The sequence below is a fragment of the Planococcus citri genome, chromosome 2, assembly GCF_950023065.1.
Source record: "Planococcus citri chromosome 2, ihPlaCitr1.1, whole genome shotgun sequence".
In the NCBI taxonomy this organism is placed as follows: Eukaryota; Metazoa; Arthropoda; class Insecta; order Hemiptera; family Pseudococcidae; genus Planococcus; species Planococcus citri.
Genome location: NC_088678.1, coordinates 49,915,104 through 49,938,052, shown reverse-complemented (window position 1 = coordinate 49,938,052; position 22,949 = coordinate 49,915,104). Strand labels below are relative to the sequence as shown.

At 32.9% G+C, this 22,949-nt stretch overlaps 1 protein-coding gene across 2 annotated transcripts in view; it reads right to left on the bottom strand.

The window, feature by feature from the left end:
* The window catches only part of LOC135836283 (nephrin-like), a 204,343-nt gene extending 182,142 nt beyond the window's left edge, over positions 1-22,201 (bottom strand). The window contains exon 1 of one of the 2 annotated variants that reach the window (XM_065351025.1): positions 21,865-22,201. Coding sequence is in view for 1 of the 2 variants with exons in the window: in XM_065351024.1 (XP_065207096.1) it covers positions 19,707-19,782 (76 nt within the window). In the remaining variant the exon portion in view is untranslated. Of the gene's footprint in view, positions 1-19,706; positions 20,191-21,864 lie in introns of those variants that run through there. The other variant, XM_065351024.1, reaches the window with a different exon arrangement.
* Between the last annotated feature and the right edge of the window lie 748 nt (positions 22,202-22,949).

The following is a 22,949-nucleotide window of genomic DNA, read 5'->3' as shown; positions in this document are numbered from 1 at the left end:
TAACATAAAAATAAAAGAGAAGATCGAATTCTACTTCCAATGCATTAGCTGATTCGTATGTATTTAAGGTAAACTTGATACAGAAAACGTTAGCATCAAAAACTTCACCTACACTTATGATGATTCTCTTTCAACTGTTATTAAAACGTGTAAGCAAATATTAGGGTGGTAAACGAAGGCGTAAAAAGCTTTTAAATTCGTACAATACGCGTTCATCCGAAAAGTAACCTTATAAACAACACAAAACCATACCACCTAATGCTTATATTAAGAAACGTTTATACGTAATTCTCCAGTAACACGTCAAACTGATTTCTCATCTTTCCATGAACAACTTCGAGTGAAAAATTTGACATTATAAATTCTGTGAAGGCGGAACTTTAGATGGAAGTAAGGTATAAATTTTTGAATCTGTTTGAGAAATCAAAAATTCATTGCATCAACATGATTGTACAAACCTATCAAAAACTACATGCCTACAGAATTTACAGGCATATTTGATGTTATCGAATCTTTCTTTTTGTTTAACGATCCGCTTAATTATTCAAACAAAGGTCGTTTTTCCTTCGTTCATTTTAATATAACCTAATGAAAAAAATTCAATTCTCGTTCCGTAGGTATTTCTTTCCCCTTCGGCCAAAAGACTATGCCTCTTGTAGGAGTATATACTTTAACGCAACATTTATACGTAGGTAAAAGATATTTCCGAAGTAGTTCTACCTATCCTATCACCTTTTTATCCTTGCTCTTAAATTAGTTCCAGATTTCTCTTCGCGTATTTGCAAATATTTTCGACAATTTAAAACGACCGAAAAAAAAGCTCAAACAAGGCGAAAAATATAAAAATTTATCGAGCGGAATGTTATCTTCAAAAGCGTCGACCCGATAAGGCATTTGTAATAAGGTATCCGGTAGGAACCGGGAAGTTTTATACGAAATTTACATCCTCACTACACGGTTTTATTTTCGCCATCCCCGAAGGGTGCTTCTTAAAAAAGAATTTTAAATAAAATCGCGATTTTCCCGCCAAAATAAAACAATTACAATATAAGTTGTATTTTTTTACATTTTTAAGTATTTAGTTGTCTGCAGGCGACGGAATAAAACAAGTTTGAGCAGATTCTCACAACTAATGGTACATTATTGGGGTTTTTCCAGGAGTGTTCGAATTTTTTTTTGATTTGTGTTTTTCGTGAATACCTAACCATAGAAAATAACAACTTTAATTTCAACGGATGTTTTCCGGCGAGGATTAATTTTTTGTTTTTATCGGATTATTTGTTTGAAACACAAAAACTACTTTTGAAAATTTCAGTAGTGAAAGGTGTCGTCTTGGTCTACTTTTCATAGAATTTTTTAGAATGCTCAAAAGTAGACTGACACATGTGTTGAGTTTAATTCTAATTCGTTCTTTTATTTCATCACAACGAAATTTTAAAATGCTGAATTTTCAACAGAAACCTTCATCTTCGACTCTCTCTCTATAAAGCTTTTTAGTGTGCGTAGCACACTATTGGTTTCGCTTTGAGAAATGAAATTTCATTATACATGAATGTTCTCTTAAACTATCCAACCGTTTTTTGTACCTATTGGACACCATTTGAGAATCATTAAGGCGGAGGGAATAGATTATTTTTCATTCAATTCGGATGGGTAATTGCTGAGTAATTGCAATTTTAGTTCATTATTTTAATGCATTAAATCCTAAAAAAGGGAAAAGGGGACTTGCAAAATACCTGCCGCTCATTGTACCCTGCTATACCCCCAGTCTATTCCATCTCCGCTTTTCAAATCAGCTGTCTCATTGTACCCTGTTACACCCCTCATCTGTTAGCTGTATGTTCCAAGTGGGAGTGGTTTGGTGGGGCGTTTACCCAACAAATATATTCTTTTAATGCCCAAACCCACCATGTGAACTCGTAGTCGAATGGTTAGGGCATGTAGGTAGGAATAGGAATTGTAGGGTCCCAGGTTCGAATCCCCATCAGGTAGGTAGGTATAGGTGACGGATTTTTCGTTGGAAATATTGGATAGGTAAATGCTGTGGAAGTGTGGAGTGAGTACATGATGCTGGTGCAAAAAAAACGAATTTTGAACCCTGTAGCCCCCTCATTTTGATTTATAAAAACAAAGTTATGAAATATGATGATATCATTTTGCTAAATGAATTTTCATTTCACTTATTCAAATACTTTTTACTATACCTATAGCGCCGTAAGTACAGTAAAAATTACCTTGAGATGAGTAATTTTTACTTTTTATATAAAAAAATTACTTTAAAATGAGTAATTTTTACACAACTTGGTTAATGTAATTTTTATTATCATGCTTTAGTAAAAATTATTAAAACAAAATGATTTTTACTAATGTTATAGCAAAATTTATTAAAATGATGATTTTTACTATAAGATTACAGTAAAAATTATTATTGTAACTGAACAGTTGAAAATTGCTGATTTTCAAAACAAATTTTATCATATTTATATTATGTATTTTTGTATGGGATCTGGTTATTGTGCTAAATATGTAGTCAACATTTTTTGTAAAAATTACCCATATTTTTTCGTGTTATTTAGAGGCAATGCGAATTCTTAACATATTTTATATGATTTAATAATTTTAGAATCAAAGGCAAATTCTGAAAATTGGTTTGAAATTTTATAAATTTGAAGATAATGGAAATTCTAAAAAAATATGAAAATTTGTCATTTAGAGACACTGAGAATTCCAAAAATTGATTAAAAGTTCTATAAGTTGTAGATAATGTGAACTTGAAAATGATATGAATAATTGAAGAGCTCTATTCCAAAGTGGGTTAAGTCATTTTTTCCTCCAAAAAATGCGTTTAAAGTTTTTGATACTGAAATTTGTTCTGTTTCCAAAGGTCGGTGCACCTTTCCTTTCTTTGGACATAGAACAATCACTTGTAGAAAAATTTACTTTGAAAAATCCATCCCACTTTGGAATAGAGCTCTTCAATTATTGTATGTAATATATATGAAGATAATGAGAATTCTGAAAAATAAGAGGCATGCACTACTTAGCTATGTAATAGCGGTTATAGCTGTAGAAAAGGCAGCTAGCTACGCACACTTTGCAGCTAAGCTTTGCTTAGCTGTCTAGTTTATTAGGAGATTCTGTAGACAAATGTACTGTCAAATCAATTCGAGTTGATCGATTCGATTTTTTGAAAAAAAAATCATCAGTCCCAGTGAATCAATTAATTGATTGAGTCAATTGAATCGAAGCAAGAAATCCATCTGAATTGGTGCTACTGATTCGATTTTATATTGGATTCAACTGCAGGATGCTGACTGATCATTTTCTACGTATAAAAAGCCAAGTTAGTCGTATATAATATCTAAGCGAATGGATTAGTTGTTTGAATTGATCGAATTGATGAAAATCAATGAATTTGTAGAATAAATTTGTAAAGAATTACATGTTTTTGATATGAATGATACGCTCTCATATTTGGTTGGCCATTGAAACTGATTGATCGTGTCAATAATTGAATTCATAATTAAAAATACCCGTATAAATAGAAATTTCTCTTTATTTTTCATCAGCCATCATGAGCAAAAAAAGCAATTCTTTATTTTATAATTTTAATTTTAAATTAATTTGACTTTACTAATTTAAAGTTACTCGATTTAATTTGATTCCATCAACTCCACAGTTAATTTAATCGAATTAATCATTTGAATCTCAATTCAGATTTAAATAATCCGATCACATTGACTGAAGCTGATGAAATCAAATTACACCAAGTTAAGTACCTTGAATTCATAAAATCAAATTAAATTCAAATTCCAATTCTAAAATTAAAAAATGCTATTTTTTAGCCTTGATGGCTAATAAAAAAAAGAAGAGGATCACGAAAAAAATGTTAAAAGATTTTGACCAAAGTAATGAGACATATTTTCAATTGAAAGATACTCAGAAGTGGTGTCAATTTTCGATCATTGTTGCCAGTTTCAAAAAATTAAGGAAAATGGTCAAAAAAAACTTACCAAATTTTTTCGGTTGTTTGAAATTAGCAAAATGACCAAAAAATTCGATGTACTGCCTTCCAAAATAAATAGGTACCTATTTCTTCAGTGTCAGAAATGATATCTTTTGATGTTTTCGCATAATTAATGCAAAATATTTGAGAAGAAAAAATTTTTAAAACACGAATTTACCTACTCCAAAATAAACGAGTTTTAAATTTTCAATCGATTAGTAGAACCCTAAAAGTGGTCTTGGATTTTGATGGCAATGACCAAAGTCGATACAGAATCTCAAATACTTTCTTTCAAAATGGACCATTTTTCCCAAAACAGATTGATTAGGTAAGTCTCTACCTATATCACAATAGAAAATCAATTTTTATACATCGATCACAGTAATTTGATTATGTTGAGAATCGATTTCAATGACATCAATTTCAACGTCATCAAAAAAATCACTCAAATTTGAAATCTAACCCTGCTTTTAATTCATATGAACCTCGCTTTCAAATTCCAAACAATTCGGAATCGACTTTCAGTTATTTCGGGCCAATCGCAGTAGGTATAGCTCTTCTACAGGGGGAGGGGGGGCAAAAGTCAGCTGGCGCGGACGAAAACAGCGCATGCGTTGGTTTTACTGCTGTGGCTTCCCTTAACACCACGTTGCTTAGCAACGCGACTGGTTGGGAACATGTTTATTGTAATATCAGTGCTTTTTGTTGCGTTTTTCGTGTTTAAATGAGATTTCTTGGAAAAATGAGGTCTTAAAACAGAAAAATTTCAATGTTTGGAAAAAATTTTGAGTTGTTTGGTTTCATTAAACGTGATCTGGAGGCGGAAAAAAGCATTCTACGGAAAAATAAGGTCGAGGAAAATTGTAGAGAATTAAATTTCCAATCGACATAATGTCGTTAGTTTTTTTCCAAAATGCTTAGTTTTCGAGTTTTTCTCAAAAAACTAAAATTTCATGAAATGCGCAAATTCCATTTTTCTGTAGTGTTTCATTTTGATATGAAGACCACAATATGATACTCACTCTTATTGTCAAATCCGTCGAAAAACATTATTTAAAGTCTATTAGGGTCAGTGGTGACCATTTTGAGCACTTACACTAAACATTTTCGCGTTATAATTGAATAAAAGCTCAATTTTGGAATTTTTTTTTCAAATTTTGCAAATTTGCCAGGTGACTTTTGCCCCTCCCTGTACTATATCAAGAATCGATTCAGAAGACAGATAATTATTATGCATTTAACACACACAAAAAAACAAAATCATGAATTAAGAGAAATAAGTATGTTTCTTGAATGTGAAACTAATTTTGGCATCATAAAAATTCAATCGAATCAGTCCAATTAGCATTCTTTTTCATAGAAATTTCCCCATCTCCTTGAGATCAAAATTGAACCCAGAGAGGAAATAACATTTTCTGAGAAAAGATTGGGAAAGAATGAAAGAAGTGGGGGGAGTGAACTGAAGAAAAAAGAATTATGAAAAGAAGGGGCGTCACAGACACTTAAATGTAGTTATGAAATAAAAAATTTCTACTTCTGTGCCGTCCATCCTATGTTAAAACGAAACAAATCGTAGGTACTTGTGGCTAATTATTTCACACCAGCTTTCTTAATGAATATTTACGGCAAACTGGGTAGGCAATTCATTTCATGTCATTTTCTTCACAAAGGATTTTTCTTCAGGATGAATTAAACTTCTTTTATTTCAATCTTTCAGCAATAAAATTCAAGTGAAAATTAAATTTCAGCAATTTAAGAAGGTGCGCAAAGCTAATTTCGAAATAATCTGTAAATTTTTCTCACAGCGTTACATCCATGAACTTACCTACTTGCATTACAAAAATATTTTTAATTTCATTCTAAAATGAAATACAAGACTGAAAATTGGTTATGTTATGACATGCAGTTAAGTATATAAAATTTGCGAAATTTAAAATTCAACGCGACAATTTCCATCTAGTCAAGTATAGTAACATAGAAAATCTAATTAGAAAGTCTACAAAAATTCACATCACAAATAGAAAAAAAAACTCCAGACTCCATTTGCATTTCTTTTCGTCGTAAAAAATCCCTATAAATTCCTTCTTTAAAAAAATGAAAAATAATACACTCGTCGAAAACAAATTTTCCAAACAGACTCAACGTAGAAAAGAATACACGAAAAATTTACTTCGACGAAATATTGAACATCCTACAAGCATACTTCTTTCGCAAGTTTTTAAAAAATAACTTAATTCAAACTAGAGGCCGAGTTTTACTCGAATAAAAACTGCAAAAAAATTAACTCCTACAGCAGAAAAAAAAATTGAAAAGAAAGGACCGAAAGGAATAAAAAAAAATTGTAAGTGGAAATCACAAAAATCCATTATTTGAAAATATCGCACGAGGGCATTTTTAGCCATAGTGATTTAAACAATAAGTACGTACGCGAGGCGAGAAAAGAAAAAAAGACATCGTCGAAATAGCATTTCAGTAAAAAGTTCTTTTTTTTTAATAAACTTTCATCGAGCATTTTTTTAATCCGGCAAGATGAATTGATCAATTTAAAAATTATTACTCGCTGTAAATATATTTCAAATATTATCATCGTCGCGTTGGAAGAAGAAGAAAAAAAAGGTGCTAGGTTAATTAAAGCCTAACAGTTAAAAAATAGGCTCTGTAGTAGGTAAGTATTGAAACCTCTCGCGATGGCCGCGTTGAAATATAAACATTATTCGTACCTAAATTATTGTTACTACCCTATTATCTTCGATTTCCCTTATCGAGAAATTTTTTTCCTCAAGTCGTCGACGGCGCAAGCATAAGCTGCAGCGGAAAGCAGACGGGACATTTTTAACTTTTTCTTTTTCAATTACTTAGTGCTTTATTTATTTATTTCTTCTCGTGTACTTTTTTTTTAATTACCTCTATAAATTACTCTCCCCATTATATTCCCATTTAAACAAATTAATGTATTTCCTCGAGAAAGAGCAGCGGAATAGTTAATTTCCTCATACTCACGCCCCTTATTTATTTTTTCACAAAACCAAATTTGAATTAGATAGCACAAAAAAAAGAAAAAACTTTCCGCGTAAATTTCAAACCAACGACGTATTCCTATAGTAATTAGAAAAGAATGTAAATTCGTTTTAAATTTAATTACGTCACGTACAGACTAATTTGAAGAACGTAAATATTTACCAGAAAAAAAATATATATATTTGGCCAAACACGCCGAACACAAGTACTCATATATTTACTCAGATTCACCCCAATTTGAGATATTTTTCCCCTGTAAGGAGGAGGAAAAAAGCAAATAAAAGATTCGGTTATTTATCGTTTCGTGAGTCCTATAATAAGCACCAAAGGGTAGGTATATTCTTATTAAAATTCGTCCCTCGAACTAGACCAGCCACCTTGCCGAATCATCCTCGTACAGCTGTGCGATTATTAATTATTCCAGCTACATTATATCGGTCTTATAGGTAGGTATAGGTAGGTAGGCAGGCAAGGTATGGTACGCAGATTTGCAAAATTATAACGTTAAAATCACCCAGTCGACTTAACGTCGTGTCGTCGATAAATAAATGGCAAACACGAGAAAACAAATCTGTCTTGGCTATTATTCAAAGGAGTTAATACAGATTGATGTTGATGCGGTAAAAGCAAACGCACACAGAATACACGATATAGGTCTAGAGATATACATTTTATGTTAGCTTTAAAGCCTCCTTTCCTCTGTATTATAGGAATATACATATACACACACACAAGAGAACTACACACATGCAGCAGCAAATGTAGTATAGCTGATACCTCTACACGTATCAAACAACTCTCGCGAATACCGAAGACCATTGTGAAATAAAAAAGAGAAAAAATATTGATGCCAAATGTATTTCTAATCAGATAAACGAATCGCCTTTATCGAGTCCACAGCGTAGTACCTAATATGGTTTTGAATTGCGAGCATTTCAAAAGAGAAGAGTTAATACTCGTAAAAACACGTTACTTTGATAAATATCACCAGTCATTTGTATCGAGACCGTGGATAGTATCGTTGGCGCGTTAAATTTGCGGTATCGTGCTTTCTATTTCAATAAAACAACCGTACGAGTTGGAGAGTTCGCTTTTTAGCCGTTTGATTATTCTATTTAACAAATTAAATTATAAAATTCACGCCTCCTCGAGCAACCTCCAGTGCCTTCCCTTTCTTCCTCGAATACATACAAGCGGCGAGGGTTCAATTAGGTAACATTAGATTCGCAACGTTGGGTTGGGCGTCCCATGCAAGCTCGAGACTTAAACATAAAACGTTTTTCCAAAGAGGTTAAAGTGATTTATATTTTAGAAGAAAGTTTTTGGAATGTGCAACAGTAGTAAAAAGTAAGATAAAGCAATTTCCTGCTTACTTAGGGTAATAGGCGAGCGTTATACGCGAAAATTCCTATCAAGGTTAGATGAAATCGTGCAAAAGCGCCAGTACCAAACTCCCTAAAAAAAAATTTTCACTTTCTCCCCCAATTTCCACCGAGCTGCGTTCGCGTCCTAATGACCAGAGTGTTTTAAAAGATTATACCGAGCGAGCAAACTCTCTGGATAGCCTTAATAAACAAGAGTGACCGTTTTAAAACATTCGCCATGCGAAACGCGCACCCTAAGTAATAAATATGAAAATAAGATTTAGATAAGATTGACAATTAAATTATTCTACTGCCGTATTTCAACCAGAAAAGTTATCTCCGAGTTCGAGTTTATCGTTGTAGACGCGTTCGCAGAAATGCGAATTTTTTTACAATTTGATTTGTTTATTAGAATAACCGAATTATGAATGGTAATCGAAAAAATGCTACTTACGAGACTGTACGAGAGTATTTTTTGCTCGTCGCCTACGTTACTCCGAGAAGAAAATAGGTACTTTATTAAATAATCTAAGTGCCTACTTGATTTAACTGGATTAGTCGCTGTAGCCAAAGTATTGACCTTGACTCTTACCATCTGTAAACACGATCATCTTAAATTTACCTCGTGTCCGTCCTTTTGCAACTGTTTATTCAAAAAATACCATATTTTTTCAATTTTTCAATCCGTTGAGAACTTTCCACGTTTCAAGTTAATTTTTCAAACATTATAATGGAGTATCTAATTGTGAAGGAACCCACAGGAATTGGATAAAATCTTAAATTCTTGCAATAATGTGAAGTATTTTTAATTGATATTGGTCTAGACATGAATTCAACCCCAGTGGCCGAAAAGCACGATATTCTGTGTAATAAAATATTCAAATTTGAACACAGAAGACCAATCAATACCAAATTCCATCGGTTGATTTGAAAGCCCCAGCCGGGAGCCTATTCGCCAATCTTGACCAACCATGCTCCTTTAAGGCTCTTCTCCCCACTCCCCAGACAGTCATGACAGAAACGACGAGGATTGTTTCTCATTGAACTATCAGAGGAAAATCATTTTTAAAAAATGAACTAAATGAGGATACCAGACCTCATTTTTTTTATTCAAGTTGAAAAGAATAATAATGGAGATCGGAGAATGAACACGCGTATTTACGGCGAACTGGTTATGCAATTTTATTAACACCTTTGAAATGCGTTCACGTGTGACAGAGATTTGAAGGCAAAATAATACCACGCTGTTGAGTCGATGTCAGGTTGTACAATTTTGACTCGAAATTATCACTTTTCAATTATTTATTTGAATGAGCATTCTCGATGGTGGAAGTGGGCATCCTTTATCAATTTTGGAGTATGATGGAAATAAATCACTGACAGGCTGTAAATAATGTTTTTGTAAAATTGCAGAGGTATCATTGGAAAATAGGTGTTTTTCGTAAATTACAGGCCATTGTCGAGAAATTAATTACTTATTTAATAATTTTTATCCGGTAAATTATTGGCAACATTTGATGAATCACTGGTAATTTTTTTTTTTTTGTAAATTACCAGCAACTTTTTGAATTATTGGCACTATTTGGCAGGTAATTTTTGGTAAATTACCAGTAATCGTAATTTTTGGTGAATTACCAGTAATTGAAGCATGTGTTTCCAAAACGCACTAAGTCCAAAAAAATATTGATACCTAAGAAATTCATAGTACTTAGTACAATTTGGAAACGTAGAAGTGGACCAAATTGGCTGATTTTTTGATATGTTCTAGCCAAGACCCTTAGACACAACATATCAAAAAATCAGCCATTTTGGGCCGCAACTTTATGCTAGATGGCCTTGCAACCTCAGAATCTTTGAAAATGGACTTAGTGCGTTTTGGAAACACATGCTTCAATTGTAATTTTTGGTAAATTACCAGTAATTACAGTTTTTGGTAAATTACCAGTAACTGCAGTTTTTGGTAAATTATTAGTAATTTCTGGTGAATTCTTAGTACTTTACAGCAAATTACCAGTACCTAATTAGAATTTTTGGTTCATTTCAATTGGCCAGCAATTTTTGATAGAATACCATGTAGGTTTTGGTGAATTACCAACAATGGTATCTTTGGTAAATTCTCAGTAATTTTTGGTAACTGAAATTACGGGTATTTTTTGGTAATCAAATAAAATTACGGGTAATTTTTGGTATAACCAAATAAAATTATATGTAGGTAACTTTTGGTAAACTAGAATTACAGGTAACTTTTGGTAAATTACTGACTAAAAAAACATTGCAAAAAATTCTTGACATTATGTGAGGCTTTTGAAATTTAAAAAAAAATTACCTGGATCAATTTTTGATGTTTTAATCGACATTGAAGTACATATACTTTTATATTATGAATCTGACTTTTAAGAACTAACAAGGGAACCTCCTGAGGTGTCACACTCCGATTTGAACGGGACCGCGATTTTTCGAAAGAGCATAGTCTAAAACTCCCAAAACCAAATTTTCAACAACCCAAGTTAATTTTTAGAATTTTGGCGAATTTTTGAAAATTCAAAATTGACTGTTTTTGGCGATTTATGTTTTTTTTTTTTTAAAGTACGTAGGTATACTTGATCAATAAAAATGGTCAAAATAAGTCCCAAAATAAATATTACATAATTATCCAAATTTCACCATTTCCAGCCATTCTGGAGCCTCCAGCGCGATTTTTCAATTTCTCCAGAATTTTGAATTTTCTCCAGAAGGCGTGAATATGCAGTTGGGCAGCTAAAAATCGAGTTGTATATTACACTCGACCTGTTTAACGAGTTTATCCACATTTGAGCCGATTTTGAGAGTAACACCTCAAAAGTGGCTTTTTGACCAGCTTTTTTCAAAATTAAAAAATCAAAAAAATCAAAAGTTTCCCGTTTGTGAGAAAATTTTCGAAATTCACGCAAATCGCTGTATTTTGTCCGTAACTAACCCCCAAATCGAAATTTCACAATTTCCAGCCATTCTGGAGCCTCCAGCGCGATTTTTCAATTTCTCCAGAATTTTGAATTTGCTCCAGAAGGCGTGAATATGCAGTTGGGCAGCTAAAAATCCAGTTGTGTATTATACTCGACCTGTTTAACGAGTTTATCTACATTTGAGCCGATTTTGGGAGTGACACCTCAAGAGTGGTTTTTTGACCAGCTTTTTTCAAAATTATAAAATCTAAATGCATAAATCGCCAAAAACAGTCAATTTTGAATTTTCAAAAATTCCCCAAAAATTGAAAAATGAACTTGGGCAGCTGAAAATTTCGTTTTGGGGGTTTTAGACTATGCTCTTTCCAAAAATCGCGGTCCAGTTCAAATCGGAGTGTGAAACCTCAAAAAGTTCCCCTGTAAGAAAAATGCAACGAAGTACATAATAAAATTATGTAAAACTTTGAAAATAATGACTTTCTGAATGGAGAAAATCATTCAGAGTGTCTGTCAATGACATTGATTTCATTATCAAGTTTGAAGCAAAAAACAGCAATGATTTGAAACTTTCCATGAAGAGGAAACTTTAGGTACCCCCTTTTTTTTATCAGGTTTTTGAAACTAAAAGAGTACATGGATATAATTTTTCGAGCCATTCTTTACTTGAAATCGTCCCAAAATTCCAAAACTGACTTTTTTTGTAATCAGAAAGAAAATAAGAACTATGTGAACAAAAAAGTTTTATTCTTGGTTTTTTGGAGTAGGGATGATTTATGGAAGTTTTTGAATAAAATTTTGAACATTCTTCAAATTTTATAATCTTGACTGTATTTTAGGTACCTAACCCTATGCAGAGGTGCACACAGTGCAATAATATGTGAGATTATTAAAAATTGCGCCAATAAGTACATATACTTTCCTATCTAATACAAAAATAAGGAAAGAGAAATGGAAAGGTGTATAACATTTCTCATTCGATTGTTACTTATAGCACAACTATATCCTATGTATAATTACATTAAGAGAAATAGATTTGCGTTGCTCGCCATATAAGAGGGCATTGTAGGTAGTGTAGGTAGGTAGGTAGGTAGGTAGGTAGGTAGGTAGGTAGGTACCTTCTTCAGTTTCAAACTTTGAATGCACGCAAAAAAAAGGATTTTTTGGTAAAACTTTTTGTATTTTATTTGTTCCATCAGTCAGATGTGTATACTGTATAGTTATGCGGATATTTTGGCTTCGTATTATATTGAAAGAGTCGCATTCATGTGGAAGACAGAAATAACAAACATATACAATATAAATGTACAATTCGATGTGATGTAAACTTTTCCCCTTCGAATATCAAAATAGTCAAATCTATTTACACGTGTGAGTTTGGGTTGCTGCATCAGTACGTAAATTGAGGGTTCAAAATTATGACCATAACACATACGCGGCATGGAAGAAAAAGGAAAAGTGTGAAAGTTTCTAGCTTTTTGTCAAACGAAACGAAGGTCTAGGTATAGTTCCATAATACGTACGTAACGATCGAACATATGTGACTTGCTGTATCAAAAATGAAAAACTACCATAGCGAATTATAAATCTACACTGTATAGAACTTTTAATTAAGTAAGATAAAAATACACTTCAATTAAGACGCTTAACAAGCTCATCGTTCATGTTTATAGCTTAAAATCTGTCACTCATTAAGATAATCTGCTCAACTCACGTTGAAAGTAATTGTACTTAATGTTTCTAGGGCACGCGCGCGTTTTTGAGCAGTGTATTTTTCTTTCATTTTTTTTTTTTTTTTTTTTTTTTTCTTGACGCGATATTCTTTAATATAGGCAAATTTAGGCAGATTTTCAGCCTCGTGGCGAATTTGTTCAGTTCTTGATTTATCGAGCATTTCCTTAATGCTTCCCTAAAGTATTCTCGAATCGTTTTATTGCTGCATTTTATCAAATCGTTTATTTTTCCTATACGTCGTTACGTACTAACAGAATTTTTCAAACGGATTGATATCGTTTTGATTCAAAGCATCGTAAAATACTATTCTGGTGTAAATTGTAAATTTCCTGCGACCGGGTAACGATTGTTATAGTATAAATTTAATGGCACTATTTGTATTGCCGACGATGAGATTGCACCGGAGTTGCGGACGTGCAGAGATGTGGGGGCGATTTGTATCGAATATTGTTTTAATTAATTTTATATAATATTAGCAGGTGTGATTTATGTTGCCGAATTTGTTCGGCAAGTGTTACGACGAGCTAAACTCGAATTAACTTGCAACAAGGTGTTTTATCGAAGTCTTCGGCTTTTTACGACGATGTTCACGCATAATAAGCTACATGAGTTCCTTTTTAAGGTTTTGACCGAAATCCCACTCTATAATTTAATATTATCTGGTAAGTAGGGACCTTATTGACAAAAAAGTTGACTGAATTCTTGGATTTTCTTAATAAAAGGTAATTTTAATCTATTTTTAGCTTTAAAATTGGGCCCTCGTATTTTTAAAATCAAAAAATGTTGTATCAACCATAACTAAAAGTACATTCCATCTACTCTACCCAAGACATATCTTAGCATCTCTTGAAAATTTATAGGTAGGTGAATTCGCGAGGGAAAAAAATGTAAGCACTAAATTAACGGAATTAAAACAAGTGAAACAGTTGTTTCGAAATAAAGAGAAAAAAATCCTCGGTAAAAGGAGACATTTAATTAAAACTTGTAATATTCTATCTTTTTGTATGTTTCTTTTTTTGTCTGTTACTTCAAATCTTACCAAACTAAAGATCGCGTATTCATTATTACCAAAGTTTTCGTCGATGTAAATTTTTCAACTTTTTAAACTTTTAATTATCGTGAAATATTTGGCGAAATAATTTCAACCAATTGTGTATATAAAAAGGAATCGGCGCAACGTCTTGATTTTTTCTTCTTTTTTTTTTTTAATCCGACGAAACATTTCACATTTTACTACGTCTTTTTAAGTAAAAGACGATGAGTAAATGTCGGAACGAACATTATGTTAAATTTAGCCGACGAGTTTTAATCTAAAAAAATCATCTTCGTTGTTGATTCTCTCCTTTTCCGCCTCTATTTATAGGGTTGAAACAATTTAAATTAAATGTTTATATTGGCGAAATAAATTTTCAACTTAATCAGGTGTATACAATCGCTGTACAACGCCCTAGAGAGACGTATCTGAAAGATGAGATTTTTTGCACACAGTTGACCGAAAAAATAAGCTAAACTTGGGGTTGGGCGTAAATTTGACCGTCGTCGTGTGTAAATAAGGTTGGTAATATAATAGTTCATTTTGAATGTTGTTCTCTAGCACTGCAGCATTTCCCTCCTCCTCGATACCTAAATAATATTAGGGCTACATAGCGGAGCGAAGATTATATACGACGGAATTTCAAATTAAATTTAAATCGATTATCAATTATGGAACTTATTCTCTCATGTAAAAGAGGTTTTTTCTAAGCCGAAATTTGATCATTGTATCTATTCGGCCTGAAAACATTGATAAGACGATAAATGTTATGCGATGGTGGCTGAAGTGGGAAGATGAAATGGAAATTTTAGCGTAGGTAGAGGTACCTGTATTCGCTACAAAGGACCAAATGGTATTTAATTTGAACGAGGTGTGCTTTGTAATTCCCAAGATTATTAACACCATCGTAAATTTCAACGTACAAAAAGTGGAAAGGGGGACCTTCGTTAGTATTTGTTTAACAGAACAACACTTTCCATTAATGAATGAAATGAAGCGAAAAATGTAGATTTCCAGGCGAGCAGAAATATCAGAGTGAAATGGGTTTTTGTATATTTTGTCGCGTTTTCCTTCTGGTTGAATGTTCTTGCTTTTGAAAAATCATTTTCATTTTGAATTTTAATAAGTTGGTAATTTGCAGATGTAATACATTAAATTGGTCGATTTTTGATGCGAGAAGTGTAATAAATTAATCAAAAAATGATGTGATTCAATTGAGGCCTAAATTACGGTCACAATTGGGAACAATTTATTACACCTACAGTCCTACATTACAAAAAAGTCTTCAGCTCTCTCACAAGGTTTGATTTAGGTGCATGTTTTCAGAAGTTTCTCTACAGTGGGTACCTAGCTACCTAAGTACCTACCTACTCCTTGCTAAACTGCTATAAAATTTTATTCTTGAACCATTATTTTCTCAATTTCATTCCTCATATTCTTGATCCCAACATCGTTGACCATTTTTTGGTCAACACATAGCATTTTTTTTGCCTGTTACGATGGCTGTGTAACTTTATAATGGTCATCTAGTCGACGCCTGCAGACCCATATTCGTTTTCAAATTGACTCACGCGAATAACGATGTGCGTGGCAAAGCCATTCTAACCATCTATTTCATGCATACTAAATTCGCGTACACGCGTTTCCTATAAATTTAACATTTTTTTTCGTTTTTTTTTTTTTTTTTTTTTTTTTGTATTTTATCGTGTAAGGTGATTAATTTGGACGAATTTTACGCTCGCTAATTTGATAAAATCGCCCCCAAAAGCGGAAGACACGGTAGACCAACCTTGGCTTACAGCGATCGTTTCTTTTTCACGAGCTTTGACGATGTGCGACATCGTTTGGAATGCACACGTACACGTACTTATGCATAATTTTTTCAGCCTTTTTTTTCTCTCTCTCCTCCTTGTTTTATCCATTTTCAAATGCGCAAGCATAAAAAAAATAACATTGCTGGAAAATATTATTACGCGCGGTTACATCTTGCAAATCGCACGTTTTAACACGACTGCAGTGTTGAAAAAGGACGGACGGACCGACGGACGGACGGACGGACGTCCAGCAAAAAGGAAAATTAAATTTCTACACTGGTCTGATTTTGTGGCACGGATTCTTCGCATTATTTGCGTAATTTTCATATTTACTCGTATTTCGATAGGCTTTCGGCTTTCGGCTTTCATCAACGAAATGAAAATGTGCATATATGAGAAAGAAAATGTCTGGAAATACCGTAAAATATTTTCTTGGAGCTTTTTCAAATTAGCTGAGCGTAACTTAGCACTCGAGAAGGTGAAAAAAATCGTAATTTTTGCGGAATATTTCTGTTGCGAACTTCTGTGGGATTTTTAAAAACCTTGAGAAAGGGCGAAAATTAATTTGGGCTGGTAAAAATCGTGTTTTTAACGAGATTCGCATTTGGGCTGATTTCCAGGAGGATGCCTCGAGAAAATTTTTTGATCAACGATTTTTCATTATTACCTATTACCTATTATATTTTTCACCAATAAGAGAAGTATTCCAACGCGGGTACGATAAATTTTTAACCGGATGCAAGGGGATCAAAAGAGGACCTCAAAATACACCAATAGAGAAAATTTCAGCTGCTGAAATTCATTTTTCTATTTTTGACGAATTTTTGAAAATTTAAATGTAGCCCATATTCTCACGTGAAAAAAAATCAAAATTTGATCAAATTGACATAAAAAGATAAAATTTGATATGTACCTCATTTTCAACCTCCTCCAAATCGATTGGCTATGATTTCAAAGCGTTCTAAAGCCTCCAGCGGATTTTCGGATTTCCCATTTTTTGAAGAAAAAAAAATTATGTAAATAGGTGAAAATGAAATTCAGCACCTATATAAAACTCGAATTCACCATTTTTTGGCCCTATCGATCAATTTATATGCACATTTTCAAAGGCAATCATTTTTGAAAAAAAATTGAAATTATTCGCTGGAAGCTCCAGAACGGTTTGAAACCATCACCAATCGACTCGAAAGGTTGAAAATGGGGTAAAAACAAAATTTTAGCTATTTTCGTTAACGCTTTCGCAAACTATGATTTTTTTTAAAGAAATAATCGCTGGCGAAAATTTTGGATTTGAACTGGCACAAAAAAAATCGAAAATATGTGCTTAAATCAATTGAAGGGGTTACAAGAATAGTAAATTAATTTTATGAGTTTTGAATTTCATGTTCATTCCTTTTTCAACGTTTTACGTATTTTTTTTTCTTAAAAAATTGAAGAATCCAAGTTCTAGAACGATTTGAAACCATTGCTAATCGACTTGGGAAGCTGAAAATAGGATACAAACTAATTGTCGGCCTTTTATGTCAATTTGATTCATTTTTGATTTTTTTTATGAAAAATGGGCAATAAAGAACAAATTTGAATTTTCAAAAATATGGTCAAAAAACACACTCGAAGTGTTTGTCTGGAAAATGGGTCAAATGTAGATAACTCGTAAAACAGGTTCAGAATAGTAAACCACAGCTCTTTTTTCAGCTGCCCAAATTAATTTTCGTGCGTCCTGGATAATTTAAAAAATGCTGGAGAAATCAAAAATCGCGCTGGAAGCTCCAGAATGGCCGGAAATGTGGAGGATTGATAATTTTCATCATTTTTACTGAATAGACATTTTGTTAAAACATAAATCACCGAAAATGGTCGATTTCGAATTTTTGAAATTCGTCAAAAATTTCGTATTTATCCTTTTTTCAACGTTTTATCTTATTTTATTTTATTTTATTTTATTTGGGGGGGGGGGTGTTTGTAATTGCATGATTCCCATGAAAATTGAAGAATCCGAAAATTCTCTAGAAGCTCTAGAACGATTTGAAACCATCACCAATCGGCTAGGGAGGCTGAAAATAGGGTACAAAGTACAAACTAAATTTCAGCCTTCTATGTCAGTTTGATTAATTTTTGATTTTTTTTCATGAGAAATGGGCAACATAGGACAAATTTGAATTTTCAAAAATACAGTCAAAAAACATACTCGAAGTGTTTGTCTGGAAAATGGTGTGTAGATAATTCGTTAAAGAGGTCGAGAATAATTAGTACTCGTGAGTCACAACTCTTTTTTCAGCAGCCCAAATCAATTTCCGTGAATTTGAGCAACCGATACTTTGATTATACAGGTTTCAGACCATGCTCCTTTAAAAAAAAAATGATTTCGGAATCCAGAAAGTTTTTACAAAGAAGGTTGCATAATATTTTTCATAAATAAAAGTTTTTGTATACTCGATTGAATGGGTAGATTTTTATTTTTCAACCTTTTCCTCGTAAATCGACAAAGATTGATTTTGAGTTGAATATAAATTGACAAAAAAAATCTATAAATGGACAAGCAAATTCATTAGAATCTTTCGAACAGATTTCCAAGATGATTTTTTTAAAACCAGATAGGTATGACCTAATTTTTAGATGAAGCTCCAGTTACTGTGTTTTTTTCTCCCATTCTTATATCTAGGATGCTCAGTCTGCGACTGGTTCGAATTGAGTCTCATTTGAGACGAGTCAGCTAATTTCTACCTGTCCCCAGAGATTTGAATTGGATTTTATTCATCTGCATTTCGAGCTGGGAACCTTTCTAATGATAATCTTTAAATAAATTTCAAATCTTTACTAATGTTATTAAATTGAAGTACTCTCTATTAAAGCGACGAATTGCAAAAAAAATCGGTAGGGGCTTTTATTTTGAGATGGAATTTATTCAAAAAAAATTTGAGTCCAAGAGATATTCCTGGAGAGAACATTAAGTCCTCAAAGAAAGAAGCCATAATATTTTTCTCAAAATCAAAGGGCAGTGGCCCCATAAATTTTACAGATTGAGATAGGCTACATTGATACACCGTGTGTTTACGCAAATATTGAAAATTGTCAATTTTTTATACTTTTTTGTCCGACATTCTTTCGATAAATTTTTAAAACAAATTTCCACCTTCGAGAAAAAATTCCACTTTAAAATTTTTAAACCAACGTTTACCTACCATCAAACGTGACAATTATTACGAGATTTCCCAACGTACGAGGAACTTTATCAAAATGTTCGGTGCAATATTAACTATTAATACAGGCATACGTAGCAAAAATCCGCTAAATATACGTACAACATTTAGAAGACGACAGGCAAATTGCTCTACCTGTGGTAAAGAGCAATTTTGTTGTCGTCTTCCGAGTGTTATAGGCTATAGGTTCAGCTGTTTTCGCCAGCCATACTTAGGCGAGTCTACGTATGTGTGAGTATTATTCATTTTTTATTCATGCGAAATTTCTGAATATGTAAAACGAGAACTTTTATGTGAAATTCCAGAAGAAATATATTGCTGCTTTTAAAGATATTATTAACCTAAGATTTAAAGAAGAAGGGAAAAAACGAATAAATATTCTCGTACCTATATTTCACGACTAATAGGTAAATAAATCGAACGTTTATAGATATGTACGATTTCAATTTCGCCATAACCGTTATAGGAGAAAAGTAAAGAGGAATCGTATTATTTTGATTGATATTGTACATACCATAAATAAGTAATAAAAACGTAAAAAATTGCAGAGTAATCACGCGGTACCAAAATTAACCTATAAGTAATCAAAACAACTCACAGTGTTCTTCGTCGAAAAAACAGCCCGTGTACTCGAAAAGCAGTAAATTGAAGGCAAAATAGATGATCAAATTCATGATCTATATCATGTTCGATTATTCAGCTCGATAATCCTTTTGGGAAACTGTGAGTTGGAAAAATTCACGTCGAATTTGCACCTTTGATCATTCTTCGATTCAGATCGTCGAACGTACTGATCGATGAAAATTCACCATACATCGATAACCAATATGATAATATCTAAACTAACAAATTAACTCGAAACGATAAACTTTACATAATCCGAAAAGTATATTATTAAAAAACCGCAGGTATTTAAAAAATCAACGCGTCTAGTCTAAAAATAAATAAAATCCGCCTTTATCGAGAACCAGTTCGGCAACCAGCAACAATTTCGCGAAAAATTACGTAAAAAAAGAGTAAAAACTACAACGAAGCGCAAAGCTCCTAGCATACGAACCGATAAAACAGACTGAAACCCCAAGAGCCGAAACGGCAAAAACGTTTAGAGCTTTGAAAAGTTTGATTCTCGCGCACGATCGAGAAAATGGTCACACCTTCCCTATTGTGTGGCACCTCTTCGTATATATATACTTACTATACTACGGCGTGCACCACAATTAACAAAGCTCAATTAACGGCTACTTCGTCATCAAAATAGCTCACCCTAAAGTTAATTAAAAGAAGTCCCGATCACGCGACCTTTAATTCAAACTTCGTCGCTCGGATCATTCTGTAGGGCAGAGAGAAACACGTGAAAAAAAGGTCGTTGATTTTTTTTCCTGCCCATGTACCTACTTTCACGGCGCCGCCGAATTAAAATCACCGAGTAAGTATTAATTTATGGTGAAAAAAAAAATTAATGAATTGCAATTTCCAGTTAATGAAATGACTGTGAATTCTATGTGAGCATCTTGTTTTGTAGGTATTTATACTCGTAGCTCTGGCCGCATCAAAAAACTCCTTGCAACGGTTCAACGGGTACATTTTTTTCCCCCTTTATTTTCCTAACAATTATTATTACGAGGTTTCTTTCTTTTTTTTTCACCAGTTTACTATAAGATTTTCATTTCATCTTCGTGCTTCTTTTATGAAAACCTCTCTAGTGTATGCTTAAAAAATTTCTTCTCTCTTTTAAATCCTTCATTAAACAAATTTTTCTTCATTTATCTCTTTTTTTCTTTCAACCTCCGTAGTTTATGTGAAATTTTAAAATCTTTTGATGCGCTGATTATTATTTTAATTCTATAGCGATTTAAATAGTGATGTAAAAATGGAATTAATTATATTAAAGTTAGATATATCTTCTTGCATCTTACGACTAGTTTTCTATAAATATTTGTAAACTTAATTAAATCTCTTTCTCAACATCAGCGTTAAATGAATGGTAAACTTAAACCGCAGACGACGACAATAAATCACAAATGAAGCGTTGAGAAAGAACGAAATCTAGATTCGACTGTTTGCAATTGACTTTCTGAATAGGTAGTTCTAGCTACCTATCTGGAGAAATCTCATCTCCCAACGACTTGGGATTATGGAAATGGAGATTTCAGATACTCACTGTTGGGTAAATCTAATTCAACAGAAAGAATTTGGGCAAAACTACCAATAAAACATTGAAAAGTAGAGGGTACCCAACCTACCCATAAGGTACCTAACAAGAAATACCTAATACGTATTAGATAATTAATTCGCTACAAAGACATAAGTACATATATCACTCGCTCAATCCTTACAGCCTTCCAAATTACCAACAGATTATAATATTCATGATCTGATGATCATGATTATTCTTGGATTGGATTCTATAAGAGCGTAGGTAAGGTATAGGTAACAGAAACTGGCCGTCAACGACTGTTTTTTTCAACCGGATCGATTCATGAATAATGTCGCATGTTTAGATATGCAAATAAATAACGACGATGATAAAAAATGGTGAAATATCAACTATAAACTACAAAGAAACCAGCAAGAGAATTTTCAAACAAAGTACCCATACAACACTTTACGAGATGGTATTCCTCTTCTCAATTTTCAACTCACATGGTTGTGCATGTTTAGGTTATTTTTTGGAAGTAAACGTAGGTACATATTTCTCATTGTATAAAATCTAGGTAAATAATGTAACAAGCGGTTTTGACTTTTGAGGAACTCACCTTAGTCGTTTCAAGTTACACGAAAGTTCTTTCTTGAGATGAATCTTCATCATGCATTATGGTGTTTCCATTCGGGTCGTTTAATAAAGATATCCATCACTTTGATCACAATAATAAGTAAACTTAAGAAATTGTTCAGCACTAATAAATAATTTCAAAACTGATTTGAACACTCAGACATTACACAATTTAAACCCAGCAGAATTTTTTTTCATAGCAACAAGAATGATAATTAGAAATATCACAAATCACACATTACACAATACACCGCTTATCTAACTATGCACCTTGTGTGATTCATGCACTGCCACTTTTCTTGCCACCACTTACGACTACATCACTATCGCTTATACCTACTGAGATAACGATTAACGAAGCATCTTTTATAAACATTTTTGATTTTACATAATGATTTTTGCAACCACGACGAAGGTATTCCAGGCATCCAGGCACACGATTATCTTATCTTATCGCTATTTGCTATATATCCAACTATGAAGGTGTCCTCAAACATTTTTCAACCAGCGATATACAGGGTGCCCAGAAATATCGTGAACCCCAAACAAAGTTTTCTGCTAAATATGTATTTCGGTTGGTCACAGTGAATGACAGAATGATAATAATAGGTTTGTTCTTTTTTACACGGATTCTCACAAATCTGGTTTTTGGACGTTTTTTGAATCTCTTTTTCAAACACTTTTTAGATCCCCACCACAAACTTTCAAAACATCAGAAGTCTTCTCTCTTCACAGGTAAAATCCAAAATCCATTTTCAAAAGCTACTGTCCTAGCAGATTCTCGTGGATTTTAAATCTACCAAAATCCAGATTCTCAAAAATCTGCCAAAATCCGTGTAAAAAAACAAACCTAATGATAGCACATGATTGGTTGTTAGACTAACATGATAACATTCCACCAATCATATGCATATATTTCACGTTGCCAACCTATATTTTTATATAAAACTTTTATAGGGTTCACGATATTTCTGGACACCCTGTACTACAGCAGACCTGGACGAGTGTTATAGTGAAACCAAACCATCTTAGTTTTTACGGTACACTATCTATCTATGTACCTACAAG